Source organism: Leuresthes tenuis, unplaced genomic scaffold, assembly GCF_036924035.1.
Source record: "Leuresthes tenuis unplaced genomic scaffold, fLeuTen1.0.hap1 SCAF_14, whole genome shotgun sequence".
In the NCBI taxonomy this organism is placed as follows: Eukaryota; Metazoa; Chordata; class Actinopteri; order Atheriniformes; family Atherinopsidae; genus Leuresthes; species Leuresthes tenuis.
This window is the reverse complement of record NW_027325368.1, coordinates 11,651,604-11,672,764: the sequence shown is the minus strand read 5'-3', so window position 1 is coordinate 11,672,764 and position 21,161 is coordinate 11,651,604. Positions and strand designations below refer to the sequence as shown.

The following is a 21,161-nucleotide window of genomic DNA, read 5'->3' as shown; positions in this document are numbered from 1 at the left end:
AAGCTCATCTGTCAAAGGGCTTAATGCAGTTGGACTGTAGGTAAGTGGAGTGCTGGGGGATTACAGTTAGCCTCTCGTGGATAACATCCACCACTGCAGCGATGCATATCCTATCAGCAGCTAAGCCAGTGAGGGTGGATTGATTCAATTCCAGGGACAAAAAACTAATATTGGGTTGCGAGAGAAGAGCATTTGTGACCCTGCAGTGGCACACAGGTCATACCGCAGACCTGCTCAAATGATAGACTGTCAAATGTCTTGGCCTGTGGGGTTGATTTGGAGACCACAGGACAGGCTCAGTGTGAGATAAACCTTCCAAGTGAGTGCTGAGTTTCTGATTATGTAGTGCAAATGTAGTCCATACTTAGCCACACGATTAAATCACTGTTTTTAAAAAAAATGAATACTGACATGAAGACAAAGAGGCAACTGAAGACAGCTATTCTGACCCCACCACATGATGAGTTCAATATACAATGCTAAAAAAATGCATTGCAAGCAGAAAAAATGGAAACAGGAGACAAACTGACCTAGACTTCTTTTAATAATTTAATAAATACAGCATATTACACTCACTTTGATAATGTGAATATACTAGTACTTATACCATAGAGACAGTTTTTAAATTTAAAATCTTATTGCTGCACATGTCAATCAATGTTTATTTCACTTCTTTTTCTGTGGCGTACAAAATTAAATGCAGCATCCTATGAAAAAAACAAACATGTCCTTTGTGCTACAGATTACAAAGTCATGTTAAAGTTAAAGACATGATGACCTTAATGAGACACATGCTACTTAATGGACACTTGAACAATTGCTAAAAAGTCCTCATGCCGTGCATAACCGAAAGTCTGGTTGGCAGTCACATCGACTTGATTCACTGATGCCAACTCATTCATGGTAGCCAGCGCCTTGATCATTGTTGGCGAAAGTAAGCAAACATGACTGGAAATCAGGTTCAACTAACGACAGAGCTATGCATCTCGTAAAGCAGCATCAACCACATCAGACAGCCAATAAGCGCACTCTGTATTGCCGCACTCCTTCACTCACATCGTCGTGTCAAGCAGTGAGACTTTCTATCAGAGCTAACCACCAACATTTTCACAAAAAACCCCAATGGCCTTTTCATACTGCTCTTTCAGGCCTTTGGGACATATTTTCCATATCTCTAATAAAATTAGCGCCTTGCATTAAGGAATTAGAGGCATGGTAGTATCAACTAAAACAGTGCAATTTTACATTCCTTGTCAACGATGACATTTTTCTCGCTAGCATAAATTTGTCAAACTATTTGGTATGCGTGAAGCTACAATGAATGAAAATAAAAGTGCACGCAAGACCTACAGATAAAACAGAGAAATGTATGCGCATCTGCTTTCTTGCTGAGAGTCTGATTGACCAAAGTTCTGCAACATGTTCAAACAACTTTCCTTAGTCAAAAACCTAAGTGCAAATATAGCTGGGAGCAACGCTGAGGGGGCAAAGTAGCAGAGCAGGACACGGCCTCTGTGGCTGGTTGGTCTGGTCATGATCATGCTGGGTGTGATCTATGATTTAGGTTTTTATGATAATAGTGCACCCAGAGTCCATCCATCCATTTTCTATGCCTGCTTAATCCAATAGGGGGTTGCAGGGGGGACTGGAGCCTATCCCAGCTGCCATTGGCCTGAAAGGCAGGGGAAAACCCTGGATGGGTCACCAGTCCATTGCAGGGCCAACACAGAGACATGCAACCACGCACACACCTAGGCTCAATTTTAGAATAACTAATTAACCTAATGTGCACGTTTTTGGACAGTGAAAGGAAGCCAGAGTGCCCAAACCCACGGGGAGAACATTCAAACTCCACACAGAAAGGCCACACCTGTGATTCAAACCAGGAACCATGTTGCTGTCAGGTGACAGTGCTGATCACTACACCACCGTGTCAATATATCAAATTTGGTGTCGGTATATAAAGTGTTTGGAGGAATACAGTTTTATTTCCTAAGGACAGGAAAGTCCTCAAAGTAGAAGTGAGAAAAAAATCTATTGTGCAAACATTTTTCTGAAGAGCACAAGAAATCATTTGAGCCTTCAGAGACATTAAAGGTTACTGGGGAAAACTACATTTATACAAAACTTTTAAGAAGTTAATTGTTGCATTTCTTTAAAAGCTCCTTCAAAATGGGATCCAGACTCCATATATCAAGTTTGGTTTCGACAAAACACTACAAAATGTCACTTTTGACCAATTTGACTCTGATTTGATATTTGATTCGCCATAATGTAATTACATTTTTGGGAAATCCATAAAATACCTTTAGTGAGGCTTGATCAAATGATTGTCTTCTCAGATTTCACTGGGAAAAAAATGAACTAAAAACTATGGCCTCTGAATGAAAACTCCAAACCCCCCCCCCCCCTGTTCCACCTCTGTACTTTCACACAGGGCACACTGGAAAGCAAAGGTGCGCCATTCCTGCTTTGAAATACAGTGTGAAAGGGCCAATAGATGATGGCAGAGTAAGATAAAGAGGTGCACAGTGGGTGCATGTCATAACATGTCAGTCAACAAGACTTTCAGGAGGCGCAAATCCATGTTCTTATTATAATATACTGATAGCTGTTTCTTTCTGCTTCCTGCTTTTAAACTCGACTCAGCAAAACATCTACCACCGGAAGGTTTGAGTGGAATCAATCTTTTTCAACTCTCTGAAAGAAAGCACACGAGTGTAATTCACACATTAAAGGTATAACCTAAAAGAAAAAAACAATACTGTGCGATGGTTATTTACATGTACGAGAGATTAATTCGACAAAACAAAATTACACAACAACGAGAGAAGGATGAGTAAATAAAGAAAATCCCTGAGGGCTAAAATCCTACTGATATAAGTACTAAAAACCATGGGATGTTTCAAAAACAAAAATAAAATTATTGGATTTTCATAAACAGTACTTGTTTAGACTTAAGAAAAAAAAGATTGCACAGGGTGACTACAGGATTCTTTAGTGAGCTAAAGCAACAGCATGAGCGCAGATTGAGCTTTTCAGCACTGACAGGAGCAGCTTTGCTTGCCATTGAGCAAATGATTAAAGACTTGTTAATCGTGCAAAACAACTAAATGAATGTTGAATGCAGCACAGACGCTGCATTCAATAATGTGCCCTTTAAATAAGAAAGAATGCTTTTTTTGCTTGTGGCAGGAGGAAGAATGGAAAGGACGGATGCAAAGCAAAGATAAAAGAAAGAAAATACAAGGAAGGGAAAAGTTGAGTAGGGTTTGGTGTTGAGGAAGGAGCAAAGAGTGGATGTGTGTTGGGAATGTTAAATGGTTAAAAGATTGGACACCAATAGGAAGGTAGGAAAAACAATAATGGAAAAAAAAACAGACTGGAGGGAATATTGAACGGAATGCAGCGAGGAATGATGAATGACAAAGATGAAAGAAACGAAGGACAAAAAAACAGGATGAAGAGAGAGGAAGTAGCAACACTTTGTTAAGTTCTCTTTTCAGGAGAGGTCTTTGAGTCGGCTGCCTTGCTCAATGACCGCCTTTGCAAATTGCTTGAAGACTCGGTCCATATAAGTGCTATGTCGTGGCCAAAGCCCCTCCAGGAAACCAATATGGCCGCCGTGGTAGGTGATGAGCATGGCCAGGTGAGGATTCTGCTTGACGGCCTCCACCGGAATGGCTGCAAGCGAAACACATGATTGAGATACTGTTTTGTTCTTTGTGAACTTTGCACCCATAAAAAGAAAACAAGTTTGCTGCACGAGGCTGGTTAAGTGATTATATCTGTAAAGGCAAAACAGAGCTAACTGCCTTTTATATAGCTAGGAAATCTCTAATATTGTATACCTTGCAGGTGAGAACAGTGGCAAAATGTAAGCATATTCTGAGTACTGAGCAGTGTTTTGTCTGGATTTTCTACACTGATTTGTGCTACTTTTGTTTGACTGCTTTGGTAATTAGAGAAAAATCTGCTTGTGCCTGTGTTTCAGTGTTTCAGTGCAATGTTCGAAACTGCCGTTTCTGATTTTTTTAAAAACACACAGTAATTTGCCCAGTCAAATCCAGTGATTTACCCCTCCCTTTCTTCCACTTTTTATTGTTCTTGCTATGTATTTTGCCAGATATCCATTTTTTTTCTGTGCATCCTCTTTATTGGATTTAGCGGTTTCCTTGGACTTGATGAAAACTTTAAAGCATCTGCACTTTAACTCAAATGGGTTCGGCTTCGGTACCTCATACCTCTCTCCCCTGGCCCCTCTCCTCCTCCTGCGAGTTCTACTGAACCTGGACCCTACAGCTCAAAAATACTGCTCCAGTTTAAAAATGAGCCCCAAATACAGCATTCCCCCAAAAACTAATATTCGCTAATTATAAGTGGACTTCATGCCAACATATTAGTACTTCCAGGAAGCCTACCACATGAAAGTATTTTTGTACTTATTCTACAATAATTTGGTGGTACAAACTGCCGCAACTCACCATGGGATGGGGAAAAGACGTCATCAGCAGCGTTCAAACACAGCATTGGGACCTGGACAGACGTCAGCTTGTGGATAGGACTGGCATCATGATAGTAGTCATCATTACTCGGATAACCGAACATAATGGAGGTGAACCTTTCGTCAAACTCTCGAATGGTCTTTGCCTGGAGGGATCCAGCAAAACTATTAAACTCTATCAACTGTTTGAAATTAAAGTGGCTTAAATCAATGAAAATGAATCTCTACCTTCATGACATGATCAATGTCGTAACACTTTTCAAGAACCGGTCTGTGTCTGCAAGGAAGATTATAAATGAAACTGTCACTACCTGCTGTGAGGTTTCCATCTGAAAATGTCTGATACTAAACAAAGATACGAAAACAAAAAGATGCAACAACATAATGAAAGAACAATCCTGCTCTAAGAGAAGTACTGAAGCATAGCTGTGCATTGGTTATCAGCTAACACATCAAAATACAGCAGAAGTAAAGCTTTTTCCAAAAGGCGAACTTTAAATCGACATTTAAGGTACTTATATGTTAACCCAGTTTGCATGCTGTGTGCTTGCAGTGTTAGTGGCCGTGTTAATCCTGTTCTGGCCCTGGCTGACCTGTGCACAGACGCTTGTAGGCAGCTGGTGAGGTAGGAGTTGAAGAGGAAACGGTCCAGGGGTTTTTCCAGTGATGCTGTGCACTCAAATACATCCCAGCCAGCTGAGAAGACTACGACCCCTTTCAGACAGGTTTCCCGGCCCTTACGCCCCAAGTAGTTGGCAAGCATCATCCTGAATATGGAGAGGAGGGAGAGCTGAAGGGTCAGACAGGAAAACAGGGATTCCATTTCAAAGCAATCCCTCAATTCAAGGGATTAGTGTTGTGCAATGAAAAACACGTTCTTTGGCATGCAGCACTAAACGCCGGGCTAGAATTAAAGCACTGATATGTCCAAACCAACATTGACAGAATAAGTAATTCATGCTGTTAATGTTATTAATAGTCTCTAAAACACTTTGATAGCAGTAATACACCAGCACCAAATGTGTAATGCTCTCTTGTACATTTTAAAGTTTGATCTACATTTTTTTAAAGTCTGCTAGCACTGAGATGTTTCTTTACCCTCCCATGGATACGCCAGCAGCCATGATTGGAGCCGCTTCGTAGGTCCTCTGAATGTGCTCAATAACAGTCTCTAGATCCTCCGTGTTGGCTGCACAGTAGGTCCTCGGGGTCTGTGTACGACAACAAAACAATGAAGTCAGTCTTATCTTATCTTGTCTTTCCTTTCTCTGTAAGAATATAATGAAAACCTAACATGAAGGTGATAACTACAACATCTGCAAACCACTCTCACAATAACTGGCAACAGTATAGTTTTTCTCCAAAAAATAAAGTGACACTGGACACACATTTGACATAAATATCTTACAGATTTAGTAGATGAGAGGCTAAATCTGCAAATAGGAAGGAAATTGACACGCATTCTGTCATTGTCACACTTGCACAAACATGGCACTCGCAGCTCATCCTATCTTCCATCTTCATCTAATGAATAATATCTGCTGGGGTTGTACATCACTCAGAGGTCATGCAAGAGTAAAATGGATCAATGTGATGTATAACAAGTCAAACTAAAACTTCAAGGGGTAGTAATATACAACCTTGACAAACTCCTTAGAGCAGCGGCTCTGACCAACAGTCAAAACTAAAAGTGAAATCTAAGATGAAGCCTTTCAAATAGCTCAGATATCCCCCTTTCTTGGACATAACTAGTCAATTTGGACTCTTTTTGACACAGTCAAATCAATGCTGATTATCATCTTGTTTGGTCAACCCACGTTTTCCGACTGCGTGTCTATGCATTCAAGTACAACAGGCAGATTTGGCATCAGTTGATCAATCAATTCTATATTCCAGACAGGATGAAAAGCAAAAGAAGCTGCTGCAACCAACAAAGATGACAAATAAAATTGCAAATGTGTAAATAAATCTGATCAATTTAATCAAATTATCTAGATCTGATGATTTACAATGATGTATCTTATTTCACCAATGTTAAATGTTTTCCGGCTGTTCCAGCTGTTCTCGGTACCAAATAAAGAAGAAACAAAAAAGCGATTAAAAGCAGTCAGTGGGACTACTGTAAATGTTCACATTCATTGTTTCACTGCAGTCTCTAAAATCATAGGATGAAATGGGTTTTAATTGTCCAGTGACTTTAATTAGCCTCGTTTTAAATCATTTTATAGGTTTTGATGCAGTTTTGCAAATTTAATGTGAAAGCACACGCACTTTAAGAGAAAACAGCTGGGAAGTATTTCAAAGGTCAAAGACAAAAGATCAGCAAGAAAAAAGATAGATAAAACACACCAGACAAAAAGACACCAGGAACAAGTTTCTCTGTTTCAGGTTAAGCGTTCTCTTTTACTGACACATCTTCATGTGTTGCTCTCAGTAAAGCTCAAAGCGTAGTTTGTCTTTGACTTTAAGAGAGACGGACAGAGACTCTCCAACTGTCCATGGATTGTTTATTATTGAACTGAACAACTGGTGGTGTGGCGGTTGCCTCACAGCAGGAAGGTTCCTGGTTCAAATCCCAGCTGAGGCCTTTCTGTGTGGAATTTGCATCTTCTCCCCACATTTATGTGAGTCAAAAAACATGCACGTTGGATGGGTTGGATGGTTGTTTGTCTTGATTAATCTTCTCCTTTAGAACTTACTGATCTGGAGGCTGTGCTTTTACATATGTTTATCTCTTAACCCAACCTGCCCCGGAGCAGGTTAGGTTTCCGGCATAAGTTGCCACGGTAATAGATCGCAGTAAGAAGGGAACCAACTCTGTGATGCTTAAAAAACTAGAGCTGAGCCTGAAGTTACCTTGCTAAGCCATTAATCCTGCTTCCCAGCACAGTCCCCCGCTGGCCTGGTGACTGTGAACTAAGCAAGAAGTGTGAGGCACACAGGGTGAGAGAGGCTGTGTGCTCTAGGAAGAACATCAATACAATGTTTCTTCGCATAACAATAACTTGTGTGCTGTTGTTTTAAGGTTTTAAATGGTTCATAGTAGAAAATCAAAATGCATATATTTTCAAGGAATTTTCAGCCAAAAAAAATCTTCTGAGTGTTGCTCCAAAAAGTCAATACAGCTAAGGGCAGCTTTTCATTCACCTCAGTTAACTAAAGCACTGGCCTTCAGAATCAGGGATGTTAGGTTCAACGTCTACTTGAGAAGTGCAGTGAAGAAGCTTCAACTATGTAAACGTAATGAAACATGTTAGCACTGTCGCCTCACAGCAAGAGGATTCCTGGTTCAAATCTCAGCTGTGTGAAATTTGCATGTTGACCTGTGCACGCAGGGCTTATTTCCATGTATTCTGAGTTCCTCCCATTCGTGGGAGTGAGTGGGAGTGTGAATGGTTGTTTGACTCTGTGTTGGCCCTGCGATGGACTAGCGACCTGGCCAGGGTGCACCCCATCTTTTGCCCGATAATCTGGATAGATAGCTCAAAAAAACTTGGGCTCTATTTTTTCTTGTATTCATGCTGAAATTACTACTTGGTATGTAAAGCAGTTACCCAACAATCCACTGGATGGCAAGACAGTGTCCTCTGAATTAGTGGGGGGAAAAAGTGTCAACAGGAACTCTTTAAACTCTTTAACTTATAGATTCAAAATACTTGAAAATTAGACCAGAAGAAAGAATAGGGCAACCTCAAACAGCTGTCACTCCACAGCTGATGCTAACAAATATTTCTGGCTGTGATAAAAGCAATTTTATACGTGTGTGAGTCACTTTGAAACCGTGATGCCAGTCAATACAAGCTATTTACTATCTATCTAGTCCATTTACCAAGTGCTGTTTCTTAGAATGTGGTTTCACTTTTCAAGGCCCCTAAATGTAAATTCCCGTTTTTCTTTTCCTTTACTTTTAGCAAAAATATTAGAACTACTCAAGGACAGTAGATATTTCAAAGAGAAATCTAATAAATACATGGAACTACAATAAAAAAAAAACACAATTTTACAGTACAGTAGAATATAAAAGCTTTTCAAAGGGTCTTGAAATAGCTTACAAACCCTCTGGATAGTCTTTACAGCATGGGGGTGGGGGGTAATTTTGCACACAGCAGGTCATTTGAAAGCGTTTGCCAATTTAAACAATGGAGGACATTCACTCCAACTGGACACAAAGAAAACAGTGATATAAGTGTACAAAGGCTAAAGCATTTGCATAGACTACAGCGCAATCCCCAACAGAAATGAGGGAGAAAATTCCTTCCTTCCCACCACCACTCAATACAAGGCCTCAATCAAACCTGTTTTTTATTTAAATATAGCTGAGTCAACTAAATTGTAGATGAGACCTACAGTACGATCAAGCTTTAAATCTACCTGAATGATGCTAGACCCTTTATGTCTGTAATATTTGAAGCCAAGAGTGCAAAAAACTGAAACACAAGTGTACTTTGGATGGAAACTCTATCTGGTAGTGATGGCCCAGCACAGTTAGATCAGGGTAATACAGTCATCATCCATAAAGAATGGTCCCTGCTCAAAAGCAGACATGTTCACAGGAGGGGAGACAAGTTGCATAGTGAGCATGCTAAGCAGAGTCTGGGACCGTTTTGTTGGCTAAATATACCCCGAGTGTAAAAGGACAGATTAAGCCAGGTGTCAGAACAGCACGTGCTTGACGAGGTCATATTTCTGTGGCTCTGCATTAAAAAAAAAGTAGGTGCCTGCAACTTAATCCCTGCAGTGCAACAACACTCCTTGTGCACCGTCCACTTAGGCTTCCTGTAGCTCTGTGACACGTGTCCAGCAGACATGATCTGTGCCGGCTAACAACCAGCTAACTCCAACACTTCTTCAGATGCTGCAGACGTGTCTGTCTTTCTGAATTCAGATAATGGAAATAAAGAAACGTGATGATAAAGAACAAGAAAAAAAAACCTAATCTTTTTTATCCTTACCAGTAGTGTTTCACCAGAAACCCCTCTGTTGTTGAATACCACACACCTGAAATACACAAAACAAAACGAGTACTTACATGAATCTTTATGGTCTCTGCATTAAGTCTTTAATCACTTTAGCTATCAATGCTAAAGCTAAACTAAAACAGGTGACGCAACTGCTACAATAATCAGTCAGCTCATTTAGTTTCTAAACTTATTGAGGAAAAATACCTGAAACAGGAGCTCTTACACACTACGACGAAACACCACAGCCCAAAATAAATACACTTTTAAAAATATCAGTAGTAGTAGCAGGAAAAGAAGATAGTAGCATATGACTCCTCACTGCATCAGTGGTACCTTCACACATACTGTATGCAAATCATCTAGGAGGCACTCCCATACTGTTCCCAACTGCTGGCTGTTGCTCCTTTTGCTGACAACAGCCTGGATTAAATTCCACATCTTTGTCATGTAAAAACAAGACATGGGTTTTGTATTTTTTCGAAACACGGACACATGTCCTCTGCCTCTTTTTTTCCGTCTGAGATGAGCTCTTGGCATTTCTTCACAGAGTTGGCTTGCTCTGTGTGTAAAACAGTTTCAGGTTACATTACTACATGCAGCGGGAGACTATGTTGAGTGGGAGTGGTTTTCTAAGAGTTCATTCAATATTCCTCGTGGTGGCGTGACGGTTTCTCCTGTGGCGCCACCAGAGGGATCAAAGGTCACACTGGGATTTCCCCAGATCGTAGATATTGAGCGGCGAAGGTTCCCTGGCAATCCCGCATTAAGAAATGTATATTTTTAGAATTCAGTAATGATTTTCTAACGGAGATTGGTACAAAGTGGTGAGCAATAACTCATCCTTAATTGGAAAGTTGGTGGATTGATTTGTGGACGAGTCCTGACACCCTCACCTGTCACCATTAAATCTGCTGATAGCAGAATCTTCAAGAAAAATGTTACATGTTAATTCTATTAACCTTTTCTTTTCTTGGCACGACTCCCATTTTTATGTGTTGCTGGCATTATATGTTACATTTGTTTGTACTTTTCAAATATAATAAAACTGGTCACCGAAGGCACCGAAAATCATTCCTTTGACTTTTGTCTATTGTACAATGGCTCAAATGAATGAACAATTCTGATCTATCTATAGAAATTGCTGTAAGTTTATCAATGACTCTCCCTTAGCTCTAATATTTGCAGCTGATGGACACATCAAAAGATGTGGTTGATTTCATATAATATCCCAACAACATGGGTATGAGAAAGATGAATATTTAAAGCTCTACTTCCATGTTTGAAGAGTAGTGTGGCCCAAATTCCTTTCAATAAAATATCTCTTGTACAAAAAAGAAAAATGAACAGGGGGAAATGATGACATGTGCAAAAAGGCACAGCTGTGTCAGGGGCATTTTTCTTTTTTTTTTTGTACTGTAATGCTTCTCCCCTCGTGCCACAACTCTCCAGATATCTATTATGTGGTGGAATCAGACCTGCTGTTTTTATTTGTGTAACTCAGCAGCAGTGCTGAGCGCCATGGGAAGTTGGGCAAAAGAAGGTAGGACCACAGCGGTGGGGTGCTTAAAACGCACTCTGCAGCATAGCCGGAGCTAAGCTGCAAAGCTTGTGGTAGGATAAGCTGTAATTAATTAAGCAACACAGACTAGGGTGAGGGTTGGAAGATGCTGAGTTTGCCGGCTCTCTTCACACGTCTTCCCAAATCTGGGTGAAAGAACGGGTGCAGAGAACACAAAAGAGCCTGCTGGAACTGGACAAAAAAAGGGGGGAGAAATGCCTGACTGTGCAAGTCTTCAAGCTTGTGCTACGTTTGCCTATTTACAAAAGTAGCTCTTGACAAACAGCTTAGCTTCCCACTTTGTTAGTTCACGTCACCTGAAATAACCCCAAGCCATGATGAACTAATTAAAATGCACAACAAAACTGGAGGTCAGGTTTTATCTTGTGATCAATAGTGGTATGACCATAAAAGTGTTTTGTCTTACACTAGACAATAAATCTGTACTGTATATAGAGAGCAAATTAGAACATGAGGCAGAGAGAGAATTTCAGGTCTGTGATTCAGTGCCCTGAATGCTCTGCTCAGCATTGGACCTACGCCAAGCTTTCTGGCCAAGACCACCCACCTATAGCCCAGATCCCGGCTCTGTTGGACCATGTGCAAGATGTAGGACTCTCGGCTAGTGCCAGTCAAACCGGGTAGAAGGAGGACTGTGGGCCTGGTGGCGGGGTCGGGATGAGCGTGGCTGTCGTCATTGTCAAACCAGTCCACAGATATCTGTCCTCCATCTGCTGCCTTAATAAGCTCACTGCAGAGATGAGTGAGACATGCAACTCAGCGATGTGGGTCTTTCTGAAAATCATCTTCCAGCTGTAACTGTATGTATTCATTTGTCTTTTTTGTTTGTTTTGCTCATGCACCTGCATGCGCACACCTGCGCACACGATAAAACTGTTGAGAAATACTGACAATGGATGCTACATTTAGCTTTATATGCATAACTGCTGATTAAAAAACAACAACTGCTCAAATACTACACATAATTATATTGCATTTCTGTTATAATTAATTGCACAATTGAAGATTCTAGTTCAGTTCCAGATAGTGATTACTTCATGTTATCTATCACATACTGCGGCAGGGGAATTAGTTATGTGAGCAAAGTGCTCAACGATAGCTGCCTCATTTGCCTTGAGATCACTTTTTCAATGGACGTTGCCACACACAGCTAAAGCAAAGATAAAGAAGACAGTTCACCATTAAATTCTTATGGCCAATCAACTTCTGGGCTGTACTGTTGTAGAATGTAGATCGACCCATTGAATCACAGTGCCGGTGCCTCCTAAAAGCTGTTAGGCACACAGACTCACGCCCAACTGCTGGTAAGCCAGCTTGGCCGGCCTGAGGTGAAGACATCCGCATGAAATTACAGAACCGCCATGAATTATACACCAAGGCGAGACTTTAAAGTCAAGATGTGCCAGTTCAGAGTGACCAGCGCACAAAGTGGGGTGGGATGTGTGGCTTATCTTCCCCTCGGACAACAAGGTGACTGGAATTTCATCCAGACAGCCCACAGCAAATAGGACCTTTTTCATTGTGTTCGTCACTGGGTCAACCTTGGATAATTTAACCATGGGGGGTGTGGGGGTGGGATGGTGTCCAATGGTCTCAGGAGTAAATGTGATTGTAAGTGACCATTAGTATTATCAGGTTTAGGGGTGCACTAGGATGGATACAGTCCCTGTGCATTATGGGAATACTCGTCCCCTTGAAAAGGGAGACCATCAAAGCAGAGGCAGTGTGACTGTCCTTTGGTTAGACACCAAAGGGAATAAAAATCCCACCGATCAATAAAAAGAACAACAACATTACGTCAACAAATCATCATTTTTCTCCCCGCCTGTGATTAAGTGATTAAGTCAATTAACTTCAGCTGTGTTTTTACATTAAGAAAAATTAGAAGAAAGAACATTTACGATGATCCTTTTTCAATCTAGTTTTTTGCTGACAAAACAAAAAAAAAAACACGTTCTACATTGTTTACAGCCACAGACATGTGGACATCTAAAAAAACAACTTCTAAGTTGTGATGAAAAAGAAATCTGTTCGAACTAAATGTACTCTCCTTCAAGGAATTTAGTTCCAAGTTATGTTCCAGAGAATGAACATTTATCAAAGAACAGAAGGCCAAAAGCTTACAAAAGGAGCATAAAAGATTTCTTTCTTTTCTAAGCTTTTGGGTTCAGCTGAGAACAAAGGCTGGGATTTGTTTCCAGTTGTGACACTGGAAAGAAAGAAATCAAGGAAACACCAACAGCAGCTCTCAAACAAGGCCAACCTCGTCTGAAAATTGTCAATATAAAGCTGTGGATGGATGGGAAAGGTTCCAGATTCCAGATTCCAGATACTTTGTAAATATTAGATGTGGTTACTGCACAAGCTCATACCTAAGATTTTTTATTCTTTTTCTAATGTGTATTTCAACGAAGGAAATTGTATAATTTCAAGAATAAAAAACAGAAACAAATCTTGTGTGAAGGACAATTAGAATGTCAGGACTTACTTTCTGTAGACGACTCCAGGTTTGGCTGTAACAAAAGGTCGAAGTAGAGTCTGGATGCGACTCTCCCAGCACCAAAAGGTGGGGTAGTAGGTCTCTGACACCACCGGACATTGCTCCCTTAGAAACTGGTAGAATTTATTACCCCCAGAGATAAGCTGAGGTTTCTGAAAAAAAGACAAGTAAACAAAGTGTGGCACGGATCAAAGTATCACTAAATATGAAGACTTTTATGTTTGACAAAACGTTAATGTATAATGAAATCATTCTGTTCAAAAATTATATTTCAGCAGCAACGTGAGACTGAAAAAGTATCTATAACAACGTTACGTCAGTGTAAGCATAGACTATATCATAAGCCTGAATCTTCAACCTTAATTACTAATGAACAGACTGAAAATGATGGTTAAGTTAACGCATGATCAAGTTCACGTGAAAATCCACGTTCTAGCATTAGTTTATAAATTCAAACAACTGAACATCATTGCGTAATTTGGAAAATTGGCTCCAGAAATATATAGCTCTTAATCCACTCAGTGAATATCGCTTCAAAAGTATTCACCTGTATGTTTATGTTGAAAATCTGCGTTTTAGAAATGAATTCATACGTAGCAAAACACCGTATTGATGTATAAAGTCGACCCTGCGACTATGCGTCGCTTGCCAAGTGAACCGCAACTTGGCGAGCATTACATAAAACCCTTCAAGCTGTGCAACCGGCATCTCTGGACAACACACTGGGGGTTAGCTTAGCTTAGCCGGTGCCTTGTCTTTCTTGGACTGATAAAACCTACTGACATATGAGCTGCACTTGAATGCATAGTGTTCGTTATGGATAAAGAAATGCCGTCCGAAGTGCATATCTCATTTCCACATGTGCGGCAGTGGTAGCCAACAAGCGGGAAGATGCAACCTAATCGAAACCTCCATCAGTACGCGCACCGGCCGGCTGTCATCACTCACGAGCATGGCAGCAGGGCTACTCCTCAATAATAAACACGCGCCGGTTTACGCTAAATAATATACACCGTATACCTCCAAAACATTCGCTCTGGTCGGAAATTATCTTTCATTTACCTTTGCTACTGAAATCAAATAGTAGCAGGTGTATGCTGCGCTAAAGCCCAGCACCAGAGACAGCCCAACTCCCGAGCCGAACAGTCCCACTTTCACTTGATTTTCCAAATAATGCGACAGGTCCCTGGTCAAAATGTTGAAATTGAGGTCCAGCGAGATCATTGCAAGGTCCCTGTTGTCTCCCGTACAGTGAGGACAGCGGCCAGCTCGAATGGGATTCAGCTGTATCTGCCTGTGAGCCAACTATGAAGGAGACAGTCAAGGGGAGCTGCTGGGGGATGAAATATGTGTATGAGCGAGAGGTGGCGCTCTTTGACCGGCTATCCATGTTCAGCCGGCCGCTCAGAATCACTCTGTCGCCCCCTACAGTCGACAGAGGTGACATGCACCATGTGCAGCCAGTTTCAGTGACAACAGGTCCGCTCGTCAGTGGTACATTATCTAAAATTAAAGAAATGGTTCAAGTTTAATAACAATCCAATTTTTCTAAAGGCATCGTAATTAATTGGCTGTGGTAAATACTACTGTATTTAGTGCAGAGGCAGTTCATGGCTCAAATCTTTGAGTAAGCAGACAAAGCAGGGTGATGCCCCTGAGGCTACAGACCCACGGGGCCGTTACATTCCAGCTTCACCATGTGGTAATTAGTGGAAATTAAATTAACTGAAAGTGTTATGAAATCATAGGGGCGTTAAGCAAATACTATTAACTACCTGATAGGAAATCTTGCAGAGAGTGTCCAAGAGTTTATATCTAAGGTCTTTTTTTTTGTTCGTTTGTTGTATTTAGTTTTATTTGTTGACATGGTGGAATTCATCAGACAGATTTTAGTTTTAAGGAAAATGTGTAAGCTCTACCAAGACTGGCAACATAATAGAGTAATGAGCTCCATGAGCCAATTTTGAAAAGAACCCTTATTTGTTTATTGATATGAAAAGAGACTCAAAGGTGTATTTTGATTGGTAATTCATCAGTAACTAATGATGAGTTAAAGTTAAAAAAAAAGTGTTGGAGGTCTGTTTTTAAAAGCATCTGTATATCCCTCTAAACTTCAGTGTCTTTGTAAATGTTGTGTTATAATGTGAAAAGATGTACATTAGGGATACTATCATCAATGGTAACCATTGTACTTAAAATATTAATACTTATATTTAGATTATTATGTCAGAGGTGGTTTTGTTTCAGTTGACTTTGGGTTGAGTTGCAGTTTCTTACAATTAGGTCTAACTGTAACGACCCCACGACCATTTCTAAGTATGCACCACATATAGTACACAGTTAGGTTCAGATACATAAGAATAAAAGCCTCCACTTGATTGAATGCAAATAATTTCAAATTAAAACAACTACTTTAACTAACATCATATTTATATTTACATCTTAAATGTGACTTTAAAGTCTCTTTAAATCTATCCATTCTTAAATGTTGTTTTACATTTGACTTGTTACGGTTACAAAATTAGTATTTATTAGGGACCTCGAGGGACATTATTTTTTATTCCTTGAGGCAATCAATTTTATGCGGACTTTCCGACCAAACATATGTTTCCACATAAACAATACACGTACTCTTCAGCCATCCACTTGTGAGCCACACGTTTCAGATGCGCACGCGCACCGGCAGTTGGACTTGGCTTGTTTTCACAAAGCCCCTCGCGTCTTCGTGCTTCATCGTACACCTCCGTAGCTAGTTGTTGCTCGTCTGGGGCTTGAAAGATGATTGACTATAATGGCGACGCGTCTATTATTCTGAGTTGAGTTCATGGAACCATTTGAGGTTGGCAGAAGGAGCACGTTGATTTTCTTCGGCACCACCAAGAATAAAAATAAGGATAAGCAGCCAGCACAAGGAGTACATTCTGTCGCAGCGACAAGGAGCCAAGAGAAATTTGTATTGCTAGCATTGCTATCGCTAGCAGCTGTGCTCGCTAGCTTGCTAAGTTGAATAGGTGGCTTTCTTCTGTGTGAACTGGAGATGGACAGACAGGCTGTCGCATGCTGAGATCTACGAAAACTAGCAATGCATCTACTTTATAGTCTTTTTGGATTGTTTGGTGCTTGTTTCCACGGGTTATCCTGAATAAGCATTGCCTTGCAGTTGACGCTAGCTTGTAGTTTTTGGAAGAGGACCCAGTACTCTCATTTGGTAGCTAACTTAGCTAGCAGGCTAGCTTTTCTCCCTAGTCTTTCTTGTCAAGACTTGTTCCCACTTGCACTTGGAAACTGTCTAACAGTCCACCAGTAGCTGACTAGCAAAGGTTGCTAGCTTGCTATTTTTTTAAGAATAGTTGTGGTATTGCGAGATCTTTTCATAAATGACTACCGGAAGGAATAACCGAGCGATGATGGAAGGAGTTGGAGCCAGAGTGGTCCGCGGACCTGACTGGAAGTGGGGGAAGCAGGATGGTGGAGAGGGACATGTTGGCACCGTGAGGAGTTTTGAAAGTCCTGAGGAGGTGGTTGTCGTTTGGGATAACGGGACTGCTGCCAACTACCGTTGTTCTGGTGCTTACGATGTGAGGATATTGGACAGTGCGCCAACAGGTAACTTTACGTCAGTTGACACAAAGAGTTACTCCCAGTGCAGAAAAGTTTTCTTGCACAGCTTCAAGATACTGATTCGTTTTACGCCTTTTGGCGTTTCGGTGAACGCTGTAGTAATATTGAGATAGTAGCTATTCTGATAAAAAGCTAAAACATAATTTATTCAGATAATGATATTTGTTGTGTCTAGCTTGTAATCTCTGTTGAGCCTACACAAACGATTTAAGATTCACAGATCTGATCTCCTTAAAGAAAAAAAAGTACTGCAGAAATGCACGCACTCAAAGCTGGGGGGGGGTTTGGAAAGGATCACGAGATTAACCTTTTTGGATATGCACAACATAAAATCAGAGGACCACTTTAAATTTGTTTAGTTTAATCTCTAAATCCTGAGTGACACCCGAATACATGTAAGCCTGTCAAGTTCATGTACCTTTTTCAAGTATCTATGCGTTTTTAGTCAGCTGATGGGGAAACAGCTTTGTAAAATACCTACAGACCTACAGGTTTATAAAAATGTTTTTCAAATAACATTACTGATGTTGATAAACGCAGCACAATCTCTATTTATTAACTTACAAATGCTACCCGCCATCAGGTATCAAGCACGATGGAACCATGTGTGACACCTGCCGTCAACAGCCCATCATTGGTATTCGCTGGAAATGTGCAGAGTGCACCAATTACGACCTCTGCACAACATGTTACCATGGAGACAAGCATCACCTGAGACACCGGTTCTACAGGATCACCACCCCAGGCAGTGAGAGGTTGGTTAACTTGGCAACATTTGCCATTATAGTGTCTTTCCTTAAACCCACCATTTTCACTGTGGTCATAAAGTAGCCAGGTAATCCCTGCACTTCATTGGGATTGGTTGGTCCACTTAGAGTTTCTTACCTTATCACAGTGTGTGACATTTGAGATGCCTTTTGAGCTCCCTGCCTCTCAGGCAGGCAGATTCGGCCTCTTGTGCTCTTAGCCCTCAGTTGCCTGGCAACTGCTTAGCCTCATTTTAAGATTCAGACAGACCTTTTTTTTTTTTTTTTTAAATTATTATAGTAATGCAGTGTTTCTCATTGATGGGGTGTATTTTTCTAGCAGATTTCCTCCTTTTTTAAAAATTTGTATTTATGTCTTTTGGAGCCTACAAGCAGCAGTCTTATATTCTACTCTCTCACTGATAAGTTTTAAAGGACTTTGATTGAAAGTCTGAGTTGACTATAAAGTTTCATAATGTCAATAATTTGACTCTATGTTTTCATTAAATATGAGACATTTTTATTTATTACTGTAAAAAGCAACCATATATAACCTATAACACCTTGGGGTTTTAGGGCGAGGAAGACTCATAAATGTGTATTAACCCTTAGATTAGTGATCATATATTACTATCACTGCTGCTACGATGAAAAAGATTAAAAAGATTAAGTTTAGACATTGGCATGACATGTGTTTTCATGCTATGCTGCCATCAGACAGTGCCAAACTATTTACTTGCTTTATAATGATTTGGTTACCACTTCTTTGCCTGAAGTCATTCTGACAAACAAATGGTATCTTTGCCGTGGGGTCCCTACCTTTTTCTTCTTTGCTTCTTATTTACAGCTCGAAGCTTATAGTGATGTCTTAAAGTACTTTTTCAAATCTGAGCTCAGTATCTCCAGCATATACCTCACAATAAATGCATTTTGTAAAGACGGGGTGGTGTCAGAAAATTATTACATTTTCAGCAAAGCTTTATTGGTAAAATCAGTTGTAATCAGACCTTGGGCTGTCCCTGATTTAAAGCTTTTCTTTGTCGACCGGCAATCGCAATTTAAAGCAAATAGTCAACTATTTGTTGCACTTTCATAGTAGATATATTGAGAGTTTTATCCAGAAATGTAGGTGGTGTGCAGCATTTCAGTTTAGTCTCTAACCTCTTTCTCTTCCCCACACAACCTGAACGTGAGTGAGAGAGAGGAGAATGAAGGTACTCGGTCACTAATAATCTAAAAATGATAATAGGACATATAAATATAAGCAGAAAGTTCATGGCAAAGTACCAACTTTCGACTAAAGCTTAGCCAACTATGAGCAGCTCGACTCAGACCGAGGTCTCGGTAACAGTGAATTCCTTCCTCATGAGGAACATTACTTAAATGTTCAACATATTCAAGTTGGTGCATGTGATGGTAATTACCTTTTTTTTGTTGTTGTTGTTATTACCACAAAAGAGATTGGCTAAATGAAATGGTATTTCCACAGATACTGTTAACTTGTGATTGTTTTTCCTTTTACCGCCACGTGTTTCAGATGTGGAAACTTGAAACGTTGCCAGTTCGGGCAGTTCTTGTACAAACTGTCGAGGACAACTTTTCTTGGTGCATTGCTCTTGATTCTCCAGATGGAGATGAGGGAAGCAGGGAGAACAAGCAAAAAATCATGGGAAACTTTGAGTGAACTTATGGAGCTTTTAGTGAGTAACACTCCTCACTGAATAGGGTTACTTGTGTTTGGTTTTGATTTCACATGGACTGTGAGTACAGAAGTGATGTCTTTTTTTAAAAATTTTTTTAATTTAAGGCCACTTTTAGCCAAACATCATACATTTGGTTTACAAGGCTTAACAGCTGGCAGCCTTTTCAATGAAGCACTATTTTATTTCCCTTGTGACAGACATTGCATAATGCACAGACAATCCCACAGCACACACCACTCCTGCTGCATGGTGGGGGTGTTTTGTTACACCACATTTGATTCTTTCACGAACTGCTGGAGAGGGAGTGGTTAAAGGCTGCAAGCTGTTTGCATTGGTTAGACCTACAGCGTCCAGCTGCTCTGTCTACCGTGGCTCACATTGTTCTCTGACGAGTGGAACTCCGCTGTTTATTTACTGTTATCTATTGATTACTCAAACTTGTGGCTGTGCTGGCGTTTCCTGCAGTACACTGCAGCAGGTAGTCATTTCTGGGATTAAAAAAAAAAAAAAAAAAGAAGTGTATTTGACCACTTAACCATTTACATTTGTGATTTGAATGTCTTCAGTAACCATGTCTGTATGTAAAATGTCAAAAGAGATTCCAGTTTTGTTGAGAATTGTGGTATCTTCTCTGCAATGCTTATTTGCTTGTCAGTGAAATGAAAACTAATTTGCACATGGAAACGGATCCCCTGTTGAGTATCACTCGAGTGATTAACTTTAAATCCAAATGAAAACACTTTTGTTTCTGTTTGTCAATGTTTTATATGAGCAGAGTACTTTTGGAGTCGCGTCGCAAGTCAAAGAAAATCACAGCCAGAGGGATCTTCGCCGGCGGGCGGGTCGTGAGAGGAGTGGACTGGCAATGGGAAGACCAGGATGGAGGCAATGGGAGGAGAGGAAAGGTATGCATCAACCAGACAGGTGGAACTTCTTTCTGCCCCCTTCCTAAGATCAAAATCTGTGAAGGCCTATAGAAGTATGTGTGAATGGATAGACAAGCACACAGTTTACATTTAGTGTTTTGCTCTGGCAGTGAGCTTTTAGGGCTTAGATAGATAAGCAGGGCTGCTAAAGGGCACTGTTGAGAATATAAATATAAATATATATATATATATACTGTATGTATATACTGTATATATGATGAATATTTGGGCATTCTTCATTGTGAAAAAGCTCAATGGGTTTTTGCCCTTGACGGTCTTTGGGAGGAAAAAACATGCTTCCATTCCAGGATATGATTTGATTGAAATGTGCGGCAGCCTCAGCCAAAACAGGAAGAGCACTCCTTGACCTAATATGCTGTGGAAAGGATATGGAAAAGAAAACAAGTACACAAAAAGACCTCGCTTTTTAATACCCTCCGAGGTTTGTTCCACTTTCATTTATTATTGATTATAAATCATTTTAGATAACTAAAAACTGTATTACGTCTTGTGTGTGCGACTCGTTTTGTACTCATCACGCAAATGTAGAGAGAAAAAAAAATGTATTTGTTTTTCCAGTGGCTCAATTTAGCCTAATTTAAGAAATAAAGTGAGATTTGA

At 40.3% G+C, this 21,161-nt stretch overlaps 2 protein-coding genes across 5 annotated transcripts in view; one reads left to right on the top strand and one right to left on the bottom strand.

Annotated features, from left to right (window-relative positions):
• Positions 1-535: 535 nt before the first annotated feature.
• abhd3 (abhydrolase domain containing 3, phospholipase) lies at positions 536-14,863 on the bottom strand. Its single transcript, XM_072364476.1, has 9 exons — positions 14,607-14,863; positions 13,533-13,696; positions 11,592-11,774; positions 9,457-9,502; positions 5,603-5,715; positions 5,098-5,271; positions 4,733-4,781; positions 4,485-4,650; positions 536-3,684 (listed from the first exon to the last, which is right to left on the bottom strand). The coding sequence occupies exons 1-9, from the start codon at positions 14,766-14,768 to the stop codon at positions 3,503-3,505; spliced, it is 1,239 nt and encodes a 412-aa protein (XP_072220577.1). The 5' UTR covers positions 14,769-14,863; the 3' UTR covers positions 536-3,502.
• A 1,389-nt stretch (positions 14,864-16,252) lies between these two features.
• mib1 (MIB E3 ubiquitin protein ligase 1) overlaps positions 16,253-21,161 on the top strand; it is a 47,884-nt gene continuing 42,975 nt past the window's right edge. For 2 of the 4 annotated variants that reach the window (XM_072364557.1, XM_072364556.1), the window contains exons 1-3: positions 16,253-17,150; positions 17,749-17,920; positions 20,390-20,519. In XM_072364557.1, coding sequence (XP_072220658.1) covers positions 16,922-17,150; positions 17,749-17,920; positions 20,390-20,519 — 531 coding nt within the window. In that variant the 5' untranslated portion in view covers positions 16,253-16,921. The remainder of the gene's footprint in view (positions 17,151-17,748; positions 17,921-20,389; positions 20,520-21,161) is intronic. The other 2 variants (XM_072364555.1, XM_072364554.1) reach the window with 1 other exon arrangement.